At 47.5% G+C, this 23,823-nt stretch overlaps 2 protein-coding genes across 4 annotated transcripts; one reads left to right on the top strand and one right to left on the bottom strand.

The window, feature by feature from the left end:
* Positions 1-87: 87 nt before the first annotated feature.
* MRPS7 (mitochondrial ribosomal protein S7) lies at positions 88-3,985 on the bottom strand. Its single transcript, XM_054644864.2, has 5 exons — positions 3,853-3,985; positions 3,123-3,314; positions 2,759-2,822; positions 1,690-1,857; positions 88-816 (listed from the first exon to the last, which is right to left on the bottom strand). Exons 1-5 carry the CDS (start codon positions 3,906-3,908, stop codon positions 595-597), a joined length of 702 nt encoding a protein of 233 aa, XP_054500839.1. The 5' UTR covers positions 3,909-3,985; the 3' UTR covers positions 88-594.
* GGA3 (golgi associated, gamma adaptin ear containing, ARF binding protein 3) lies at positions 3,925-23,728 on the top strand. Of its 3 annotated transcripts, none has more exons than XM_054644806.2 (17): positions 3,925-4,071; positions 9,403-9,487; positions 9,899-9,974; positions 10,416-10,514; positions 11,301-11,424; positions 12,200-12,303; positions 12,833-12,913; positions 13,852-13,989; positions 14,959-15,040; positions 15,501-15,617; positions 16,598-16,867; positions 17,427-17,494; positions 17,881-18,203; positions 18,677-18,942; positions 19,124-19,293; positions 20,198-20,308; positions 21,478-23,728. In XM_054644806.2, exons 1-17 carry the CDS (start codon positions 4,032-4,034, stop codon positions 21,586-21,588), a joined length of 2,265 nt encoding a protein of 754 aa, XP_054500781.2. In that variant the 5' UTR covers positions 3,925-4,031; the 3' UTR covers positions 21,589-23,728. The 3 variants fall into 3 exon arrangements, with proteins under 3 accessions (XP_054500781.2, XP_077044251.1, XP_077044252.1); XM_077188136.1 differs by lacking the exon at positions 3,925-4,071 and adding an exon at positions 6,019-6,154; XM_077188137.1 differs by lacking the exon at positions 3,925-4,071 and adding an exon at positions 6,024-6,219.
* Positions 23,729-23,823: the final 95 nt, after the last annotated feature.

Genomic DNA, 23,823 nt, shown 5'->3' on the forward strand with positions numbered 1-23,823 from the left:
TAACTCTGTTTGCTACAGTCTAGGGCCTCAGGGCTTTACACAACCAGGGTACCTGGAGCAACAAAGACAAAAGTCTGGAATCGGGAAGCCTTTCCCATAAAACCAGTTTTATTTTGTCCACATTCCCATCAAATCTGTGCAGACCATGTTGCTGATGGCCAAAATCAAAAAGGGCCTTTTATTGCCTGTTGTACCAATCCCTGTGGAAAAGGATCCAGCTCTGCTCTCAGCTGTGCAGCCAAAAACATTGCTGATTTGAGGAGCAGAAAGACTTTCAGATTTCAGATCCCCAGGAAACAGGTAAGTGAAAGATGGTTTTGTTTAGCATTACTGTAAGAAAAACATCTAAGGCTTGTCTTCACAGGGAAGTGATTATGAACTAACTGGAGCAGCCCCACTGAGGCTGGTAACTCAGACTCCCCCTTCCCCCATCCAAACAAGCACAAAGAAAAAGAAGCTTGTGGGGATCGTGTGAGCTTTCCCTGGGTTAGAACAGAAGCTGCCTGCAAGGGATATTCCCCCTTGCCCTCTCCCAGGCTGGCAGCCATGGGGCTCTGCTCTCCAGGCCATGGCAGCGTGTCCCACGCAGGGTCCCTACCACCAGCGGAAGTGGGCGTACGCCCGGTTGGCCTCTGCCATCTTGTGCAGGACGTGCTTCCTCTTGATGACAGGGCCCTCATTGTTGAAGGCCAGGAGCAGCTCCTGGGAGAGCTTTTCTGGCATCAGTGTCCGGCGGTGCTTGTTCTCCCTGCACTCGGTGATCAACCACTTCATGGCCAGGAAGCGCTTCCGATTGTCCGTCAGTGGGACGGGCACCTGGGAAAGGGTGAAACATGGCAGGTATCAGCAGCTGCTCCTCCCCAGCAGCCACACTGCACCAGCTGCACCTGCAGGTGCTCACTGTGCTGCTCTGTGCAGCCAGACCCGCACTCCACAGCTGAGCCCTGCCAGTTCCCCTGCTCTGTCCATAGGAACTGGCCACTGCTACTGAAATGGAAACTCTGGCCTGTCTGGGAGCTGGGTCCAGGCTGGTTTGAGTTAGCAGAGATGGGAAATGGTCACCCCATCTCTGCACTGAATACAGAGAAGTCACAGAATCACAGCATGGTTTGGGTTGGAATGGACCTTAAAGATCATCTCATTCCAAATGCCTCTACATCTCATCTCTTCTTTAGGCCCCAAGGGTTGCAGAGCCCATACTCAGAAACAGATTCTGCTCGTGTTTTAAATATCCCACTGGATCTAGGTGACCCATTTTGCCATGCTGACCTGCCCCAGGGTTTGGGACCTCTCCCCAAGCAACTTGGTGCAGTTGAAAGGATGGGACTGGTAGTCCAAAGACTACCAATTCTTTTGCTGCTGATCTCTGTCTCTTTGGAAAATAGTTGCTGTGTATTTCTCCTCAAATCTAGTCAGAGAACCAGAGACTGCTGCTGATTAATGGTTGGACTTGATTGATCTTAGAAGTCTTTTCCAACCTTAAGTGATTCTGTCACAGGGGAAGCACAATACTCAGAGGTGGGAATCCTGATTTTGGACAGTTTCTAGGTGCTGTTTTATTCCAGATTGCAAAGTGGCTCTTTCTAAGAAGAGAGAATCTTGAGCTTCTCTTGATGGGGTGGAAACCAGTTCATTTGCCTCCCTAGCTAATTGTCTTACAACCAGATGTGCTCCCAGGCCCCCTTTCACCTGGTAGGTTTTTCCTCCTCTGGTGATGTTGCTGAGCCCGATGATGGGCTGGCAGTTCTTGAGAGCCTGGTGGAAAATGACGTAGGGGTTGCATTCAATTGTCTCCTTCTCATTTTCTGGAGCTTTGTGGTACTTCTCCAGCTGCTTCCTTTTAATGGCCTCCAGAGTCTTGGAAGAAAGGCAAGAAAGAAGACATACAGGGCAGATGGATTCTCCCACTCCATGAGGTTACATTACTTTTACAGGCACCCCATTTTCACCTGAGCAGCTGGTCCACCAGCCCCAGAGGCAAAAGACCCACTGGTAATTCTTTAACTCAAGTTTTACTTCACCCTCTTCCAGCTCTTCAGTCTCTCTTACCAGTCACTGCATTTCAGGTGAGGGGGATAAGCAGCACAAACCTGGGCCAGAAGCCAGGGAAGGGCAGGGACAAAGTGGAGCCAGGAATAGGGAGGGGTCTGTGCACTGAGCATCTTCCCCTGCAAAGCCTCCCCTCCAGACCTGTGTGCTTTTCTGTAACCAGGAATCAGCAGTTAATTGGAAACATTTGGGCAAAATGTTTCCATTTGAAGGGAGTTCAGGGGTGGAAGAGACCAGATGGGAACAGCAGTTAATAGCTATGGCTGTGTGGGTCAGAGCAGGCTCAAAGCTGTTCCATTGTAGGTGACACATCTGTGGGACTTCAAGGGCAAGTTATACAGAGGGTAAGGCATGACAGAGAGCTGCAAAGATCTTTAGAGAAAATCATGCTTTTTAAGGGTATTCCCTGTGTTTATGCAGTACAAAAGAACAGAGGAATACTGAAGGATGGAAAGAGAAGGTTCTCCATGAAGCTGTCATCTGCTGGTCTGTGAACTAAGGAGGCTGGGGCAATGTTACATTTTATCAAACAAATCATGGTTTATCAGAGGAATCATGCTGCAAGCAACGTGTGGCAGAGCAAAGCACATCAGGACCACAGAGATGGACTACCCGAGTTCTGGTAATCCCAATTCCAGTGGGTTTGACATCGCAGCCTTCCATTTTGTCTAGTTTTAACATAATAGTGAGAAGAAACCTGAGTTCTTACCTGAGACATGAGGCTTCTGGCCAGCACTTTATTTCCACTCTTCATCATCATGTTGGTGAATTTACTGTAAAGACAAAGTCAGATAGGATCTGATATGAATTCTGATTTTATCACCCAAAGAAATAAGCCTCCAACCCCCGTTCCTTTGTGTTGTTCCCATGGTTAAGTGTGGGTGCTGCCAGATCTGCTGTAATTATCTCTAATCACTGCAGAACAATGGACTCGTTTTTGGGAAAAGATTAACCCAGAATACAGGGATTGTGCTGTAACAAAAGGTAATGTGAAGCCAGCAGGTAAAGGGAGAAGAGGGCAGCACAGTTCCCAGGCATTTTTGGAGAGAGGAGGAGCTGCTGCTTTCTCTGACCTGATCATGGGGTCGCTGAACACGGAACTTGAGAGACTGGGAGGAGCAGCTTTGATGGGTCGAACAGCCTTAAGCTCCATTTGCTCCCTTTCCTCCTCAGTCAGCTCCTCTAAAGGTTTCTGATGCAATTCCTTTTTCACTTCTGGCTCCAAGTAGCTGGGGTTGTAGCGGCTCCATCTCACGGGCATTATCCTGCAAGGACCAAGAGAGGCGGGGCTGTAACCCAGTGCACGTGCTGTGTCGTGATAGGGATGCAGGCAGATGTGGACAGATGTGAAGACGCCTCAGAAGGAATCCTGGATGTGAAAGGCATCACGTGGCAGTGGGGCAAGCAGCTCAGTGCGGATTCTGTCCCTTTTGTCACTGTTCCTGTGGCCAGGCACTGGAAGGGCTGCGCAGGGCCCGGGGCCGTCACCGTCCCTGGAGCTGTTCAAGAGGCGTCTGCCTCTGTCGCTGGGTGATGTGGTTTAGGGATAGAATGGCAATGCTGCGTGCATGGTCGCACTGGATGACCTTAAAGGCCCAACCTTCCAACCTTGACAGTTCTATGCCTGTGTGACCCGGCAAAACAGGCGGGCGGCCTGTCCGCGTGCTCCCGGTGCGGCGCAAACCCTCCCCGCACCCCCGGTGTACTCCCGGCGAGCCGCCCCCAGGCCTCCTCCCGCGCTGCCCCTGTTCCCGCGGTGGGGACCAGCCCCTGGGGCGCCCCCCGGCCCCTGTCCCCGCTCACCGGGGCAGCCACGCCCGCAGCCGCCGGCCCAGCCCCGCCGCGCTGGGCGCCGCCATCTTCCCTGCGCGCGCCGCCGCGCGGGGCGGGGCCACGGCGGATGGGGCGGGGCCAGAACCGACACCGCCCCCCTCGCGCGGCTCTCGCGCGGGCGGGGCGGGGCCCCGGGTCGCTCCGGCAACATGGCGGAGGCTGAGGGGGAGAGCCTGGAGTCGTGGCTGAGTGAGTACCGCGGGCGTGGGGGCATTGCCCGGCCCCCTCCGACCCCTGGCCCCGCTGGCCCCTCAGCCCCTCCCAACGCCTCCCTGCAGCCTCCGCTCGCCCGACCCCGCCACCCCCTCAGCCGGGCGGCAGCCCCGGGGCCGTCCCGGGGAGGCCAGGGGGTGACAGCGCCCTGGGGACGGGTTGGCACAGCCCCCCGGGCACGGGGGAGTTTCGGCACACCGGGCACGGGGTCTCGGCACCCGGGGATGCGCCGTCCCGGGGGAAGAGCCGGGGCCTCCCCTCCCGGCGGTCAGCTCGGCGTGGGGCGCGGCAGCGGCCGGGGGCCGGTAGCAGCTCCCCGCGGGAGACGGGGGCACCGGGCAGGTCTGCAGCTCAGCCCCTGCGAGGCTGCTGCTTTTTCTTGTCCATAAAGAGTCATGGTTCGTGTCTGTCCCTCCCGTCTCTTCCCTTGCCTGGGTTGTGGCCCGTCGAGTGTACAGCCCGAGTGCTGTTCGTGTGGTTCAGAATTGTGGGGGTTCCCAGATGAATTAATTGTATTCATGTGTTACACAACTGTGATTTTTAAGCAGACAAATCCTGCTTTATGCCTGGCTGCAGTTTCAGGGTAGTCGTGGACATCCATTCCGTACAGGCTGGAATATATCAAACCCCTTTGTCACACTAAGGTGCCTTAAAGGTTAGAGGGGACAAACCCCCGTTGTTTGTTGATGCCCAGCCTCTGCTGAGTGGCCCCTGCCTGTGTGTCTGTCCATGCTGCCCATGGCATTTGGGCTCGGGCTGTACAGAACACAGGGATCTGATTCCTGAACAAATCAGTCATAACTGTAAATGTTTTTTATATATTCTACACACAGGAGCTCCTGCTGCTGTCTGTGGGAGGCCATGCTGCACATCATAGCCTGTTGCCTAGATTTTCTTCTCCTTTTTTTAATAGTTATTTGTTTGATTATGGCAGCAAGTGAAGTTCCAAGTGGTCAGGTACTGGGCAAACAGCAGAAGATAGTCATTACCCCAATTACCTCAGAGTGCAAAACCTGTTACCCTTGGAGCTATCCTCCCATAAACAGGATTAGATAATTCTCCTTTTTTCTTGGTATTTTTATATAAAATTCAAATACATACATGCTGTCATGGTCTGTTATCCGAGTTACTGGCTGAAAGATGTTTTCATCTATTCTCAATTTAGCTCAATCCCTTCTGTCCCCTTACCGATTTTGCTCCTCCTCTGAACTCCCACAATTTGTCAATATCTTTTGTTGTAGCCAGTGAGACGCAAGAAGGAACACCCACATCCCTTCCTTGCAATATTTCTCTGAGGAGAGCTGACTCACCCAGTTCAGTTTGTGTGTGAAAATGTCTCTAGTAGGAAGGATATTTTGGGTTGTATAGCCTGGAATGCTTCCTGACTGCTTGTTTTGTGGGCATATTTTTTAATTGAGGAAGTTAAGGGAGAGGTGATGGGTCCTCGGCCAAGGGGCTACAGGGAAGAGTTGCAAAGGCCTTACTCACTGTGAGAAGCATTGCAGCGAGCCTGATTGAAGAGGGGCACACATTTTTCAAGGCTTGAGTGCTGCCGTCAGATTTAGGAGGATGCTTTTATGCCAGGTCACTGCTACAGTGATCGCTGCCGGTATCGCCCCTCCCATCGCAGGGAGCGGAGCCCTCCGTGTCCGGAATTACCGGCAGGGTCCTGAGGCCGGGCGGGCAGAGCTGCTGCAGCTCCCGGCTTTCACCTGCCCTCCCGAGGGCGTTTCTGTGATCATGACAAAGCCGCGGCTAATGCCAACCTTGAGGATGTGCCGTGCTGTACCCCTCCTAAGGGAACGGCTCAGCAGCACAGCCAACTTCCCAGCCACAGGAAGGTGGAGAATTTCTGACTGAAAATGTTCCATTTTTTTTTTTTTTTTCCTGTGGTGGTGTCAGCTTCCTGCTGCCCTGCCTCTGGCATCAGGTGGAGTCACAGAGCCATGAAGTAACATCATCCTCGTGTCCTGCTGCTGCAGCAAGATCTGCGCCTCAACCTGGGATGATCTGGCATCTGCATGTCCTGCCTCATTCCAGGCAGCTGGGATGAGAGAAGGTGATCCTTCCTGTCCCCTCCTGGCAGGCAGGCTCTGCTTCTGCTCTGAGCTGAAACAGAAGAAGGTTAGGAGATAATGTCAGCTGTACAAACACAACTGGAGCCTTTGACTCCAATGCTGCTTTTTCTGCTGCATCCAAAAGGAAGCTTCTTGTATCCTGCTCATGTCAGGCTAAGGCAGTGTTCCACTGTGGAACAGATGCAAATGGATAAAATATTATAACTGTTCTTCATTTCTTTTTTCCTTTCTTTGTCTGGCTCAGTGTTCTTTTCGGCCCAGGACTGCAGAGTCTGACTGTTAGCCTGGACATGCCTGGGATGGGAATCACAGGCTAAGCCTGACCTGTGGAAACTCTTTGTTGGGGTGGCTTTTGGCTCATTTCAGTAGAGAAGTGAACCCAGGAAAACAGGAGCATTTGTTACCAGCCAGTTAATGGTCTGTGGTTCTCTTCATTCCAGCTGCTCTGTGGTTCTCTGCCTTCCAGTATAGTTTCTCTCTAGGGAAAACAAACTCCTTTGTTTCATATCTAATTATTAATCTGAATGTTGCCTCATTAGCATTTCAGTATGGCAGAGCACCTGAGGGCTGAGTGGCTCTGATACTCAGGGTGGGTGTAAAGCAGCTTTGTTTGTCCTGAGCACATTTAAAAAAAAGCTGAAAACTGAGACAGAAGTGGTGGCAGGACTGGGGCAGTGCCAAGACTTTAGTCCCCAGATTGCTAGCTTAGATTCATGTGGTTGCCAGTGTGAAATGGGATTTTCAGGAGGGGACCAGGTGGACAAGTGTCTGTGGAAGCAAATAACTGGTACCAAATGGGCCTTGGTTGGCAGTTTCAACAGAAAAGCCAAGGACTTGATATTCCAGAGCACCAACTCTTCATCCTGGACTGAATCCTTTCACATAAAGCAGCATAGATGAGCTCCTTGCCCACATTTTAAGCATTCTGCATAAAAAGAGAGGATTGTAAGTCACAACGTGGTAGACGTGACACAGCTTCCTGTAGGTGAAGTGAGGTGATTCCACTGTGCTGGGATGCTGAGTTCATGTGGCTGTGCTGAGACTGGGGACAGCTATCCATACACCCTCTTGTGTTGTGTCATGCAAATACATCAATCTCCAGAGCCAGGGCAGGACTTGTGATCAAGCTCATTAACTTTTATGAACCAAGGTTTCATATGGAGGTTTTATGAATGTTAGAAATAGGAAATTTCTTCATGTGGAACAGCGCTTCCCTTTGGCAGTCACTCTCTCCTTCTGAGACTTCACTGTCTGTGTGAGAGCTTTTGCAGAAAAAACTTAGATGAGTCTGAGAGCATGAAATAATCCAGTGTCATTCCAAAAAGTTTTTGGACATATTTGGAACAGCTTTTAAATTAACACTTTGAGCATGGGAAACTCGGTTACATTTTCCTGTTTGTACCACATCATTTTCCTAATTTCAGGATGTGCAGCCAACAAAGTCCAGTTGGTTGTGTGTCCTTATCTGTTTGTGCTCCTCCTGCATTTATTAAGTAAATTCCCTTAATTTCAGCCAGGAACTGAGTGGTTTTTCTTCTGGGCCTGCTAGGCACAAGAGGTGCTTTGGAGCACCAAACCACCACAGTGCTGTTTGACTTGCATGAAGAGGCTTTAGATTGTTGTAAGTCCGTGGTTTCATGATGCTTCCAGGGTGTTCATCAGTTGGAAATGTGGTAATAAGTTTAGGTGCTGCACATTTGGAACAGTTGTTTGGCTCTGCAGAAGTTGTCTTTTAAACTGAGCTTCCCTTGAATCTCTTGAGTTTAAGACCAGCCTGGTAGCTCAGCAAGTTCTACAGGATGTTATCTTGCAATTATTCCTCCCTCACTGCTGTTTTCTGCTCATCTAGGGTCCCATGGAAGTCAGCAGTGGGCACAGAGATTCATTCACCAGTGGAATATTTTACTGTGCAATCCATGGAAAAATTTACTTGCTTTATAAATACCATTCAGTGAGGAGGAAAACCTGAGCAAACCTTGCAAGATGGGCACAGTAGGAGGGCTGAGGTGCACTGGGAAAGGGAGGGTTTGGAGTAGATGCCTGACAACTGTTTAGCTGTCTCTGGAAAGGTAAAAGGATATGTTTTAATGATGATAAAAAATGACACTTGGTAATGCAGCTAAAAAATGACACTTGGTAATGCAGCATGTGTTTGTTTTGTTATGCTTCCCTCTGAGATGAAAGTACAGGGATATATGCTGGGTTTTTTCCTGCCCTTCATCCCCTGCTCTATACTACCTGACTAAGCAATATTTAATTTCCTAAACCTCTTTCCATTATATTAAAATTTTTAGGAAGGTTTCTTAAAGGCCAGCTCTTAGATATATAGGGACAGGTACAGTACATTGTTTCTTCCCTTACAAGAAAGAAAAACCATTACGTCTGGTCATCTTGGCTGGAAAATTAGGTTAAAGCAGGAATCTGATCTCCTGTAAATTCATTGCTGCATCAGGGTTAAGTAAAATACATGGAGAAGATGCATTCAGAACCAAAGAGGTGCTGATGGCCTCACTACTCTGCAATCAGTGCAGTCAGTGAGGTCCTGCTGCTTGAGGGAGGATCCTTCAGGAGACTGAAATAGCCCTGTCAGTAAAGTGTTGATCTTTTAGCTTCTGCATGTAGGATTTGAGTTCCTGATCAGGTGCGGGCTGCAGTGTTTATTACCTGCAAGAAGAACTCAATGTATAATAATAAATTTCAGTTCATAAATCCCAGGGGAAATGCCAAGGCATCAATCAAAACAGCTGGGACTCCAAAAGCAAGTGCTAATGCTAAATGGCTGATATTAAACATCTGATCTTCCAGCTCTTCCTTCTGCAAAATTCCCAGGGAATACAAAAATAATTTCATATGTAGAAAGTGTGAGGGTTTAACCTTTAAAGAATTTATTGTTACAACCAAATAGAAAGAGACAGCATTTCAGGCAGAGGAAACTGTGAGCTGAAATATTTTATTCTGTGCTCTCATTTAGGATATGGGAATAGCCTGTCTCTAAACACTTGAGATTTGGCCACCTGTTTTCTGTGGAAAAAGCAGTGGTTCTTGCTGGATGTTTGGATGTCTCAACTTGGACACACCCTTTTTTCCTGAACAGACATACCACGTGTGGACTTCTTTCTCCTTTGTTAGAGCTGGCAATGGATGTCAGATGCTTTTCTCTAGGAAATGTATGACCTTTTATACTGTTTCTTCTCTTGATTGATAATATGTTCTCTTTTCCTTGCCAAAGATAAAGCCACCAACCCATCCAACAGGCAAGAAGACTGGGAATATATCATTGGATTCTGTGACCAGATCAATAAGGAGCTTGAAGGGTGGGTGTCCCAAACTGCTCTAGACTTAATAAATAAATGTTCACAGTTTAAAGTGTGAAATTCCATTATCAGACATTTACAATTTTTTTAATATATACTGATATCACAAGGAAGAGCTGGCTACAACAGAGGGAAGATGCTGCCTCCCCTGTGAAAGGCAGTGTGGCTAATCCAGACTGAGCACTGGGAAACTGGGAATTCTGAATCTGCTTCTAATTTCAGGTTCAGCAGCTCCAGGGTTCTCATCTGGCCAAAATTATTCCATTTGCCAGTCTGTAAAATGGGGTTATCACTGATAATGCTGGTGGAGCTTCACATGTTTAAAATCTTTACTTGCAAGACACTTTGTTTAAACAGCAGAAATTGTGAAAGTGTTAAAGTCCTCCATGGTGTTTGCCTGTTCTGTTCTAGGCCTCAGATAGCTGTGAGACTCCTGGCTCATAAAATCCAGTCACCACAGGAATGGGAGGCAGTGCAAGCCTTGACAGTAGGTAGTCCTTACTCCTCCCCTTAAATCCAGGCATGTATCCCATTGCATCACCTGGGTGGGGTAGAGGGGGCACAGGATGTGTCCATGGGGTCAGCTGGGGCTGAGTGCCCTGATCCCTGGGAGGGAGCACAGTTCCATCCCTAAAGTGTCCAGAAACAACTCTGGGTTAGTTTGAGCTGCTTTCCTTTGTTATCTTCCAGCAAGATTTGTGTTTATTGTTGAGGCCAAGTACTGAGATAACACAGACCCAGATGCACCTGGATGAGGGTGGGACACCAGGTGTGTCTTCCCTAAAGATGGGAGATGGATGTCTGCATGGAGCAGGAATACTTGTTTCACTGACAGGGGCCCTCTACCTCCCCTCTAAGCAGAACACACACTGTTATTGTAGGGTTTTTCCATTTGCTTTCAGCCCCTGTTTCTGTTCCTTGAATGCAGGTGCTGGAAGCTTGTATGAAGAATTGTGGGAGAAGATTTCATAATGAAGTTGGGAAGTTTCGCTTTTTAAATGAGTTAATAAAAGTTGTGTCTCCAAAGGTTAGTCCCTGAGTGTTACAGCTGTAGCTGCTTTTTGTTTGACCTCTGTAAGCTACAGACAGCATCCAAAATATTTGCAGTGTTCTGTTTGGCTCATTGCACTTATTAGTCTATATTCAAGAGCATTCGTTAGCTAAGCTCTTGTTGTTTGAGGGGTTTTTATGCCTTACTAAATTTCTCAGGAAACTGTACTAAATTGCTATCACTATACAGTCTCTGGGCTGTTCTAATCCTTCAGGTAGCTCTAAAGGGCTTCTAAAACTTGGGCTGTGTTGTTTTAAAAAATGAAATTCCAGTCATTGTGAAAGAGAAATGTGATGCAGAGGTTAAAACAAGAGGTTTGACAGCACACCATGGAGTTCTAGTCCTCATTCTGCTGACTTGCTGTGTAGAGTGCCAGGCTAAGTCCCACAGCATTCATGATGAGTTTAATGTGCTGAAAATCTTCCCTATGGCATGATTGATGCAACAATGCATTCCCAAATTCTCTCCCATAAGACAGAGGAGGGGGTGGTTCTCTCTACTGCTGTAATTTTTAAAATAGCAAAATCCTGGAGCCAGCAGAACAACTGCTTTTTCTTTTGCTGAAGGTAATCACAAAGCTTCTCTTCACTGTTATTTCAAATCTATTAGAGGAGCACCTTTTCCTGCTAATGAAATGTACCTTAGACCATCTTTGAACTTGGATCATACACCTTTGAATTTATTTCACTGAGCTTCCACAGAGCTTTATTTTAAAAAAGAAATTAAGAACATAAAGAATTTGGATCTTTTTCCCACACTTAGTACCTGGGGGACCGAGTCTCAGAGAAGGTGAAGTCCAAAGTGATTGAATTGCTGTACAGCTGGACTGTGGCATTGCCAGAGGAATCCAAAATCAAGGATGCCTACTACATGCTGAAGAGACAAGGTAGGGAGTCAGCTGCTCGCTCATGCATTCTCTCCAGCCTGGGCTTTGAGCAAGAGTGTCACAAAATATACAGCTTTTAATTAAATGGGATCAAGACAAGCTCTGAGGGGAGATAGAACAAGGGAGAAATTCTCTGAAAAGCTTTTCATTATGTGTAAATGCCTTGGGCAGGGTTGGGCTGGCTCGGTTAATGAAATTAGTGAAATACCTTGCAAATACTTTTGTTTTGGTTTGAAGGGCCTTTTCTAAGTTCTTTTTTTTTTTTGTGGAAATAGTTATTAGATGATTTGAACAAGTCTAATTTAAAGTGAAATAAGGGCTTCCAAGTAGCTTTTTTTGTGTTCTTTTAACTAAATGGCTTTGCAGCTGTTCCTTTAGTTCAGCTGACACACATTTCTTGTGTAGGCACAATGAAAAAAACTCAGTAGCTTCACAAGAAAAATAGATTCCATGAAAGTTCTGGAAACCATCCTGTCTTATTAGGACACACATACTGGAAGTCATAACTGTCCCTTGCAGCACTGTGGATGGATAAACTAAAGGATGAATGGGGCTGAAAATGGTTCCTCCCCTTCAGAGGCAGAGTTTAGCTCTTGTTATGGGGTTGGGAGAACATCCAGGTAGAAGTCAGCCTGGGATGTGGATTGTTCACTGGAGCAGTGTGGCAGCATCAGGGACAGATGTGTGTTGGCTCTGAGAGAAGTCTGGGAGTACCTGTGTGCCCTGCCTGGTGTGAGTGTGTGTGCTGACCCACAGGATCCCTTTCTACTTTCAGGGATTGTCATGTTTGATCCTGTGATTCCTGCAGACAGAACACTGATTCCTTCCCCACCGCCTCGTCCCAAGAACCCGGTGTTTGATGATGAGGAGAAATCCAAGGTACAGTGAAGGCTTGTGACAAAATCACTAATGAAAAGTGATTACTCAGTGCACATTTAGAATAAGGAAGCAAAGTATAATAATGTGGCTTTTATTTTGGGGGGGATGATCTGTACTTTTGCAGAGTTCACTGCTTTGTCCACCTGCTTAACCCAAAGTTCCAGTTAAGACCTTGTCTGTGTTACCATTATGGGGTTACTTATGTTAAAGTGCCATCATACTGAAGTACTGGAAAGCAGAGAATGTTTCACACACAGGAGGAAAAATAATGTATGGGAGGAATAACTATCTAGTGCCAGAAGTCACTGAGATGTCACCGAATATGTCCTGTGTAAAAGCAGGAATGCAGCAACTCACATAGATAATAAACTCTAAATGACTCCTGCTGAAGTCCCTGTAACTATGGAAGCTATGTGAGCTTTGTAATACTGGGCTGTATCCCTTTTCCCCTGAATTGTTCATATAGATTCCTTTTCTTTTGCTCAAGGGTCTTTATTTGTTTTCTGACTATAATTTTCTTGTCTTTCAGCTTCTAGCCAAGCTGCTGAAAAGCAAAAACCCAGATGATTTACAAGAGGCCAACAAACTTATAAAATCTATGGTAAAAGAGGTAAGAAATTCCTGTAGGATCGGTTCAGGTAAGCAGTCTGCTTTCCAGGTTTTAAGCAGTTTGACTTCAAATGGTGGAGAGGTTAGGATTTGGTCTCTAGCTTGTACCTAGGAGATGTTTGTGTCACAGAAATGTGATGTTTATGTCTACAGTTGGTGTCTCTGGTGGATGATGGGGCAGGAATTGAATGTCTCTTGTAAATAACCACATTCCCATCATTCAAGGTGGGATTTCATATCAAGGTTTGGTGGGAGCATTGTGGTACCACCCCTGGATGCTGAGGACTGAGTCACTGGACTGGTTTTTCTCACAAACAAGTTCATGGAAACACCTTCCTGTTTGTAGAGCTGTGCTGCATCCACCCATGGCAGTCATTCCAAACTCTGGAGTCCAGGAAGTGACTCACTGGGAATCTGGCAAATAAAAGGATACCTTCTGGACTGTAGTGGTTGTATAGGTTACCAAGATACTTCATTCAAGCTCCTCTTGTCCCCAAGGCAGATTCTCCTACGTCTTCAGTTGGAATCTCCAGTCAGAGATGGGTGGACATTTTCCACCAGAGTGTGGTTGTTGTTCCTAGTAAATGTTTTGCCTCAAACACCTCTCTTTAGTTAAGTGGCATCAAGTGAACAAAAAGAAAATCTTCTGAAAAGGTCAGAAAGGAACTTTTTGGAACTTTTTTAGTGGTGTAATTATACATTGAAGTCTGTCTAATGAGACTTTGGAAATATGGGGCTGCCTGTAATTTCAGAATGGTGGTGAAAAGACAATAAAATAAACAAAGCTTCACATGAATGAAGAAGGGTTTTGTTTGCTTTTTTCTGGCTTAACCTTAAATAGGCATTACTTGACACATTTGCAGATAATATCAGTGGTTGTGTTGCTGTGAGCTTTTAGAAGGAAACTCACCCTTTCTGTCTGTGCTTTCCACCCTGAAGGATGAGGCTCGGATCCAGAAGGTGACAAAGCGCATGCACACGCTGGAGGAGGTGAACAACAATGTGAAGCTGCTGAATGAGATGCTGGTTCATTACAGCAAAGAGGACTCATCAGAGGCTGACAGGGAGCTCATGAAGGTTGGTCTGAGCTGCTCCTTCTTTCCAGCAATCCTGGAGTCAGTCCTTTCTTACAGACTTGAGTTTTGCAGAGAATTACAAACACTGTAGTAAAATGGAGAGCAGTAGTGAGAAACAGGAGCAGTTGCTGCAAACAGCAGGCAAGAAAATATCCATGTTTTTAGTGCCTTTCACCAAAAGACTGGGTGGGGAGTAGCTCCATTTCATCTATGCTTGAAGTGAGGTGCAGCTGTTCTCCAGAGGTGCAGCATGGCAGAACCTGGAAGCCGCAGTTTCTAATTCTACATCCTATAAGGGCACTCAGATTGCAGGTCATAACTGTCTGTTGCAGCACTGTAGATGAATAAACTAAAGGCTGAATGAGGCAGAAAATAGTCCCTTCCCTTCAGAGGAAGAGTTTTAGCTTGTGTTTCAGGGTTAGGAGAACATCAGTGAAAACAACCACCAGGGATGGCTTGGTAGGCCCAGAGCCTTTAAGAATTGCACATTATTTTATTTAAAAAATCAAACCCACTTATTTTTAGCAATAAAGTCTTTAAAGAGTGGTAAGATGCTTAAGAAACATGTTTGTTTCTGTGAACCATTTTGTTACTGCCACCTTTCTGCTGTGTGGTTGCAGACTCAGTAGTGGTTGCAGCACAATTGAAGCCTAATTGCTGAAGCATGATTCTGCTCTTTTAGGGATTGCTGTACAAGGAAGGAACATGTCTTTTGGATTAGAACTTGGCCGTAAATGCTGATGTGAGGGAGGCCTGAGAAATGTGTTGGGAATGCAGGTTGTGTTACCCCAGGCTCATGTAACGCTGCTGAGCATTGTGAGCTGGGCACAGAGGCCATCCTGGCTGTGCAGACACACTGGCACAGTCAGCATAGTGAGACTGGTCTGTTCTGGGGGTCATTCTGTGCTGACTGGTGCTGCTGGCAGTGGCTCCTGGCTGGTGAAATCCTCTGTCCTAATCTGTCTTTCAGGAGCTCTATGAAAGGTGTGAAACCAAAAGAAGGACACTGTTCAAGCTGGCCAGTGAGACAGAGGATAATGACAGCAGTTTGGGTAAACTAGGCACACTTTTCCTTTTTAATTGCTTTTGTGCTCCTTGCCTTTGTAAGGGTTCAGCTATAAAGTCATTTGCTCACTGTTGGTTCCTGTTGCTTTAATAAAGGACAGTCCTTCCCTCTTTGTGCTTATCATTTCAGTTCAGGCAAGGACTGGATAGTAAAGTTCGTTCAGGAGGATGGGAGCAGTAATGGGGGACAGCTGCTGCTTTGGGAGGGGAAGGGAGTTGCTGTGGGGAACAACCTTGGGCTCATTTTTTTCTTGGTACTGCAATGTGTGTGGAGCTAGAAAAGGTCAGGGTATTGCTTATAGAAATGTGGCAAAGGCAGAGTGATGGAGCTCACAGCCAAATATTCATGGGTTTTCTTGCTGATTATTTAGCTGAAAACTGAACACTCTCAGCATAAGTGGGAACAAAGTGACTAAAGCCTTGGAAGTAAGTTTTTCTCTCTTGTAGGGGATATTCTGCAGGCCAGTGACAATTTATCACGTGTGATAAATTCCTATAAAAAAATAATAGAGGGGCAAGTGATCAATGGTGAAGTGGATCTCCCTGGGATGTCTGTAGTGGAAGGTGAGTTCCTGGGAAGCCAATTGTTTAATTTTTGAATCCTGCAATTCTAAGTGTTTTGAACAATGTTTCCTGTTTTGTTAAAGTAGCTTTTGATGGTTCTTGTGGCCAACAGTTTGTGAATCAGAGGGGAACAAGAAGGCTCCTGAGCAGTGGATAAACAGTTCTGGACAGGAGCAGCAGTGCTGCAGCGTTGCATTCTCCATTGCTCAGTCCATATTATTGAAACCTTTGATGACATCAGTAGCAAACCTCCATGTGAGCAGTTTGTGTGGCTGGAAGTTCTCATACATTTTCCTCCCCATATTTGTCTTGTTTCTTAATGGTAATGTGTAAGAAGAAGATAATTTTATCAAAAACAATTTTATCAAAAACATTTCATCAAACAAGAGCTGAAGAGTAGGAGCTGGACCAGGGATCCTTTTCCTGGTTTTGCAAGTAATTCCATTATGAATTCAGGCCAGTTGCCCACTTCACACTTGAGCTTCACCATTGAAAGCTCTGGACACGAGTGTGACAGAATTACCACTTGGGACTCAAACATTTTTGCTGCTTCCTGGCAGCATCTTACTGGGACAAGACTGTTCTGAATATGAAGATTGAGGTGGTATGAATTTCCTTCAGCTTTCCAGCTGTCTGGTAACCTCTGTTTATTATAATGCTGTAGGATCTCCCAAAGCCTCCCTCATCTGAGTTCAAAGATTTTTGAAGAGCTCATGAGTTGTGAAGCACTGGGGAAGGAGCAGTGGTTGCAGCAGATTTTCATCCTTTTAAATCTTTTAGGGATTGCTGTACAAGGAAGGAACATGTCTTTGTTGACATCTGTGTTGATTTATATAGTCCAGACAGCAAATATCCTTTCTCTGTTACAAAGAGCCATAAGCCATGCTCAGATGAGGGTCTCTCTGCTAATTTCAAACACTGGGTTTGCTCTGAGCCTTTTGCCTTTTTTCCTAGTAGTGCTCTTCTCCTGTCTGCTGCAGGGAGTAACTCCACCAATAATCTCAACACCCTGATTGACCTGGGTGGACTGGACGTCAGCAGCGCGCCGCCGCCTCCGCTGCCCCCCAGGAGCCTGGCAGCAGCCCCCAGCCCAGCCCCTGGCCCAGCTGAGATCCCCATCCTCCCTCCTCCTCCCCAGGCCTTTGTGCCACCGCGCAGCAGCTCTGCCAGCCAGGGGGAAACGGCACCCGCTCAGCAGGGCAGCACAACCAACTCCCTGTCCTTGCTGGATGAAGAGCTCCTGTGCTTGGGTAAGATGCTGAGGGCCCTGCAAAAGGGCTGCTCAATCCATCCCAAGAAAGGCTACTTTTGTGTTCTCCATGCTCCTGGATTCCAGGGAGCACTCCCTTGCATCATTCTGAATATAAGCCCTGGTCAGTGAGTCAGTATTAAAATCTTCCCAGAGCTGGCTGCAAGAAAGTAACTGTTCAGTGCAATTGAAGTCTGATCTCTGGGGCTGCTGGGACATGCTGTGTGTACAGGGTGCAGTTTGGGACAGATGAAGCCCTGATTGTGGGGTTGTGCTGAGGAGAAGGTGCTTCAGAGGGGCTTGCATAGGAGCCCGCCTGTCGGTGGAGCCCAGATGTGAACAGCAGAAGGCAATGGATGGGTTAGAAGAGCTGTGTGCAGGGCATGACTGTTGGCTGCTGATGCTGTCAGTTTCTTCCTCATCACAGACTTGCAGTCCATCTCAGTGTTTCATCAGGTTCTTGGGCTCTGGAAGAGCTGAATCAAGTTTTGATGGTACTGAAACAGCAGCCAAGGAATTACACTGAATTAATTTTCTCCTCCTGTTGTTTTTTCCTTCAGGCCTGAATGACCCAGCCCCTGCAGCAGGGAAGGAGACCTCAGAGAACAACCAGTGGAGCATGTTTGAGGTACAAAGGAGGAGTCTCAGGGAAGGGGAGGGAGGGAGAGACTGATGTTGTGGGAGGTCTCAGGACACACTGTCACCTTGGAAAAGCATGTGATCACACACACAGGCAAAGGGGCAGTCTGGCTTTGCCCCAATATTTGGGATAGCTGTGTTTAAGCAGGTATCCCTGAACCTGGCCTTCTCAGTGTCCCATCTGTGCCCATGATGTTAGTCCTCCCTTTGCTTAAATTACAGATCAGATGTATCCCTGACTTAGGCTGCAGACTTTGCTGCTTGTCACCCAGAACCTGTTTTTGTGGTAAACCTTTGTCCCTCTGTAAGAGAGCAGTGCCATCTCTGCATCAGGGCCAACAGTGAGTTAGAGCATCTGCCTGTCCTCTCTTTCAGAATGAGCAGCTGGACCTGGATTTCTTTAATCCGAAGATGGTGACTGTTGCTTGCAACCCTGCAGGGAACGCTCTTCTCCATCACACATCACAGACCACATGTGGGACATCAGCCACGCTGCCTTCTGCTTTCCCAGCCTCCCAGCCTGCTCCCAGCATCCCAGCACCAAACTCAGCACCATTTGTATTTCCTGCTGTACCAGCTGCCCCTGCAGGGCCTCCTATGAATATTCCAGCTGCTCCTGGGTACTTCAGCTCGTCTGTGGGGGGCAATATGTCACATAAGATGGATGCATTGGGACAACTCCTTGAAGAAGCCAAAGGGTAACCAAAAGTCCTGACTTTGCTTTAGCTCTGCAATTAGAAGCCAAGCTCACTGCAGTGCCAGGTTCTGAGGGTGACTTTCAACTCTCTGGTTTGGTAGAAATGTGGGATTGGGATTTTTCTTCTCAGAGGTTTCAGTTTACAAACTAATATGAGTTTCCCACCTCTGCGAGGGAAAGGCAGGCAGAGCACACAGCTGTACTGTTGCTTGATCCAAAGGTGTGGTGTGAAGGGGAACTAGCTGTTAAGGTACTAGAGGCCCCATTTCCTTCCTGGCTTAAGAAGTGACCCCAACCCAACCACCACCCCTGTCCTTGTAGTTCTCCTCATGTGAGACTGTGCAGAGTCACAGACTCCAGCCTGACTCCAAGCTGCTGCTTTGTCCTTGTGTTGAGCTGTTACCTCTGGGTGCTGGTGAAATTCCTGCTTCCTTTCCAGCTCTGTTCACCATGGCTTTTCTGTCTCTCTTGCAGGAGTGCCACCCAAGGCATGGCGACACCTTCAGTGTTCCCTGGGGTGACTTTGCCAACCACTGTCACCCCTGCCCCATTAGCAGCACCTGCAGGGCTGGCAGCCACTGCCTCTGGGGCCCCTCCAGCTCCCTTCCCAAACAGCTGCACTGCTGGATCAGGAAGTCCTCTCTTCCAGCCAACATCATTCCAGCAGCAAGGCAGTCCCATGAAAGCACCTGAAATTTCTTTGGCCAATGTCCATGTTCCCTTGGAATCCATTAAACCCAGTAAGTATTTCAGGTTTTTCACTTTGCTCTGGATACTTTTAAAGGCAAAGCTTCTTGTCAAAGTTCATGAAATAGAGAGAAGGGATGAGCAGCTCCAGCTGAACATCCTGATCACATGGTGCTGCTTCAGACCACGTGCTGCACACAAACCTGGATCCTCTCCCTTCTCTCCCTGTGGCAGGCAGTGCCCTGCCCGTGACAGCCTATGACAAGAACGGGTTCCGGATCCTGCTGCACTTTGCCCGGGAGTGCCCCCCGGGGCGCTCGGACGTGCTGGTGGTGGTGGTGTCCATGCTGAACACGGCGCCGCTGCCTGTCAGGAACATCGTGCTGCAGGCGGCCGTGCCCAAGGTAGGGACACGTGGCACAGAGACTGCAGCCAGGGTGGCCTGGCCGTGGACTCAGAGGCTTGGGACAGCCTGGTCTGACCTTTCCACAGGCTGTGCTTTTGGGGGTACTAGTTGTTGGTTTGTCTGGGTCTGGACTGAAGGCACTTGACACAGTAATTCATGTTCAGACTCAAGTGTTTATTATTTCTTATCAGTAAAATAGTCTCATTACTGTGAGTTCAGCAGCTTTTCATTAGAAGGCACAAGATGGCCAACAGTCTCTTGGTACAAGGTCTTTTAAGACTAAACTATCCAATTAAGAATTGACTCCTAGATTATTTTCCCTTTTAACCCAATAACTGATCCCACAGAGCCCACAATGAGGATTTTTCTGCCCAATTACAAAATGCCACCCAAACCCATGGAGAAGAAGGAAGAAGAAGCATGAAGAAGAAACCCAGGATGACACCCTGTGCCATCTTGCTTCCATCCACAACATACTAAAAATCCCCAAACCTAAATTTATCACCAAGTGATACACCTACACTACTCTCTATAATATATTTCACACTTTTGTGGATTCTAGTTTATCTTGAAGTCTGGGAAACTTTCTCCATGAATGAGGGTCAAAGTCAGTGCTCCCCTGGGGGTCAGGGCAGACAGAGGAATATTCCTGGTGCCCTGGGTTTCCACAGTGCTCTTTCCAGAACACAAAGGTTCTTGTCAGAGGCAGAAAACACAGCAGGATAAGTCAAGATCTGCCTGTTCCTATTGTGTTTTGCAAGCTGGGCTGGCTCTTGTTCCCTCATTCTCACTTGTGGTTTGATTCTCTTCCATTTGGATATGGGCTGTTGTCCCCCCAGCCTGTTCATTGTCCCCAAGGCAGGAGATCATCCCTGAGGTTCTGCTCTCTATTTCATTTGCAGTCCATGAAGGTGAAGCTACAGCCACCCTCTGGCACTGAGCTGTCTCCGTTCAATCCCATCCAGCCACCAGCTGCCATCACCCAGGTCATGCTTCTGGCAAATCCTGCGAAGGTGAGAGGGGCAGTGGGATTTATCCTGCCCTCTTCAGACATGTTTGATATCAGCTGAACTCTGTGGAGGGGTGGGACCAAACATTTGAGCAGCTACAGCTGTTTGTTCCTAAAAGTTTGGACTTGATGATCTTGGAGGTCTTTTCCAACCTTAATTATCTGTGATTCTAATGTGCCCTCCAGAAGTGGTTACTATGGAATGTTGGTATTTCAGTTCAGGACTAGAGGAGGCTCTTTCCAACAGTCTTTGGCAGGGAGAGGTATGAGAAGGGGCAGTGTACTTCTTCCAGTCAAAGGGCAAGGATCATGTCAGGCTCAGCTTTAAAGGGAAGCAAAGCTGCATCAGGAATTGGACTCTCCTGTGCATTGAAGGTGCCTGGCTTTGCTGATAATTAGATCAATGCTAAATTGACTGGTGCTGTAGCCGTACTTTTGATGAACCAGCAGGCAAATGTCAGATTTCGTCTGTTCCATCATTCTCTGTGACCAGGGGCACAATGGGGTTGACACTTCCCTTTCTGATGATGATGGTAAGGGCATCTGAGAAGATGTTTTTCCTTGCTGTAGTCACTCATTCAGTCAGCCAGCTCTGAAAGCACAAAACTGAAGACTTTCTAATTCTTTGACAAATTTAAATGTTTATACTTGAGAATTACAATGAAAGTGCCCTTCAAGTATCAGCTGAAATCTCTGAGATAAAAGGATGAATGTCAGAGGGGTTTAGTGGTTGTTCAAAAAACTTTGTGGTTTGATTGAAGGGCTGCTTCCATCTCATGCTTACTGTATTGCAAGACATTTTTCAGAGCAGGAACTGTTTTATCTTCCTCCACATGATGAGGAATGTAAATTTTGGAACTTTTCCAGCAGCAGTCTCCTAGAGCAGTGTAGCAACTGGCCACGTCTGTGCAATCTATGCTCACAGGTCATTCATGCTTTTCTTGGTCTGCTCCATGCTAAGCAGTAAAAGTTTTTTGGTATGGAAAGTGTAAGGTGAATAACTCAGGTTTGTAAATAGCTGAACTCAATGAACTTAACCTGAACCCTCCTGCCCCTGCTCTGTACAACAGAAGTCTTGTGCTCTCTGTAGAGCTGTAACAGTGAAGTGTTTTGTTCAGGGCTGTTGAGCTGGGACTGTTCTCACGTTGCTTTCGGGTTTTGTCTTTCCTGCAGGAGAAGGTGAGGCTGAGGTACAGACTGACCTTCACCCTGGGAGATCAGCCCAGCACAGAAGTGGGCGAAGTGGATCAGTTTCCCCCAGTAGAGCAGTGGGGGAATCTATGACCTTAGGACACTGCCAGAGACTCTGACAGGACCAGGGCAGGATCCCACAGGACTGGAATGGATGTGCCGTGGGGAGGGACACACATGCTATCCACTGGTGATGTTCAGCTTTGTTTACATGTCCTGACCACTCTGCTTGTAGCTTTAGTCCAGAATGTTGTGCCCCACATTTGAAGGGGCCCTGGAACACTTATGCCAAGCATGAACTGAGAGGCAGCCAGCAACAGGCAGTGCTGGCTGCTTTTACTTTGACCTCTGGGTGAATCTGGTTCTATCTTCCACTCTATTAAACTTGAAGTTACTGTATTTTGAGGGAAGACCTGTCAGCAGAAGGAGATTTAGTTGGCTTTTCCTGCACTGCTGTCCAGAGATCCCGACAGGCTGTGGGGTGATGATGCCGCGAGCTCAGCGCAGAGCCCTGACAGACCCTCCCTGGGCCTGTGACCTCCTTGTGCCACATGGGCCCATGAGCATGCTGAGTAATAATGCTGCTCCATGAGGGAATGCTTCCTTTTTTACACTGAAATAGCACTTAGCTCCCTTCCCCCTCTCCTGCTTCATTCCCCAGGGCCTGTGTAAGCAGCCCCTCGCTCCGTGTGTACCATACTGCTGTATCTTTACTTTTTATATTTATTTTACGCTGCTGGCTGCCGCCTTGGGGCATCCATTTGGGGCAGCTGGTGCTGAGTTTTGTCTGCAAATGGTTACACTGGTTATTTTTTTGCCTTCTTTGCATTCCATAGTGTGGGGAAAAGAGGAAATGCATAGTGAGGAGAAAAGAGGGCTGGAGGGTCTTGGTCAGTATTGGAGGAGGACAGCACCTGGAACACAGAACTGTCTTTACAATCACTAGTCAGAGCAAGTGACTGAATCCAGGGATAAGGAGAGATGCCTCTCATGTCTCCTCATGCAGGCAGTGTTAAGGGTATAGTCAAATACTGTGTTTTATTGAGCTGAGTACAATGACCTACAAGATGTAAATAATAGAGCCGTAGAGTATTAAAACAGAACAAGCAGGCAGAGAAAAGGAAGAGGCTCCCCTGGGCTGTGATGGGGCATGTGCTGGGTTAATGCCCTATTTTCTTTGTTCCCTGTATTAAGTGGCAAAGTGCAATTGTCCCTACAAAGGGGAAAACAGTTTTGCTGGACATCAGTGCTAACAGAAGAGCTGATCCCTTAGCTACAAACTCCTAGAAATAAGGTTTAAATCACCAAAACTTGGTGTCAGCAGCCCCTTCTTTCTTCTCAGTTTCCAGTCTCAAGCAGTGCCTCAGTGAGCCCTGACAGACTGTTGTAAATTAATGGGGGTTTTTAACACCTATTGACATAAACACAGAGAGGTGCCTGCTCAGTCCTTGGACACTCAGTTCTGCATTTCCAGCAGGGCTGTCAAGGAACAGCTCTTTGCAAACGTGGAGTGGGAGCAGCACAGAGAAAAGCAGTACAGGGGCTCCTACCTCATGTAGGAAAACTCCACAGAACATGCTGGAATGAATGGTGGCTGTAAAACCATTGCTGCAAACACAGCTTGCAGTTATTCGTAGTTGAATTTTCTTTCCTATGCTGCAGAGTAAAAATCCCTATAAATTAAAAAATGGGATTCACAAGCCTCAGGCCCTCATCAGAGGCACCAGGCAGATGCAGGAACCCCTGAAGGTGGAATTCAGGCTTGTCCTGGTCTGAAGCCTGTGGAGATCTCAGCCTTGTCAGCTCCCTGATGCAGAAGCCAGGGGAGAGGGATGGGTTGTTTGGATGCTAAAGAAAGTTGTTTTAAATTGATGGACTGGGAGATAATGGACAAGGAGAGAATTCTTTCTGCCTCAGACATGTTCTTGCCAGCACTTTAGACACAGTAGGCATGGGGGCAGTGCCTGGGTGGTGTGTCCTGAGGAGCAGGGTCACTGCTTCCCTGCATGTGGATCTCACTGTGACTTGGAGGAAGGCAGGAGAGCACAGGTGCTTTCAGCAGCAGCAGCCACCCAGACATGGACACGCACCACAGTCCTGCTGCTTCGGAAATTAAACCATGAATGTTCCTTGTCTGTAGGGTGAGGTTCCTGCTTCATCCCCAGCAGTCCTACCTGTACATACATCTCCAATGCATTTGTGCTGCTGCATGTTGAATAAATCATTTTCCCTATCTGGCTCTGTGCTGGCCCTTTCTCGTGACAGCTTCTACAGTGCCGTGCTGCTTCTGGAAAGCCTCAGACTCAATCAACTCAAGACCTTCCTAAG

This window comes from Agelaius phoeniceus, chromosome 19 (assembly GCF_051311805.1).
Source record: "Agelaius phoeniceus isolate bAgePho1 chromosome 19, bAgePho1.hap1, whole genome shotgun sequence".
NCBI classification, from domain to species: Eukaryota; Metazoa; Chordata; class Aves; order Passeriformes; family Icteridae; genus Agelaius; species Agelaius phoeniceus.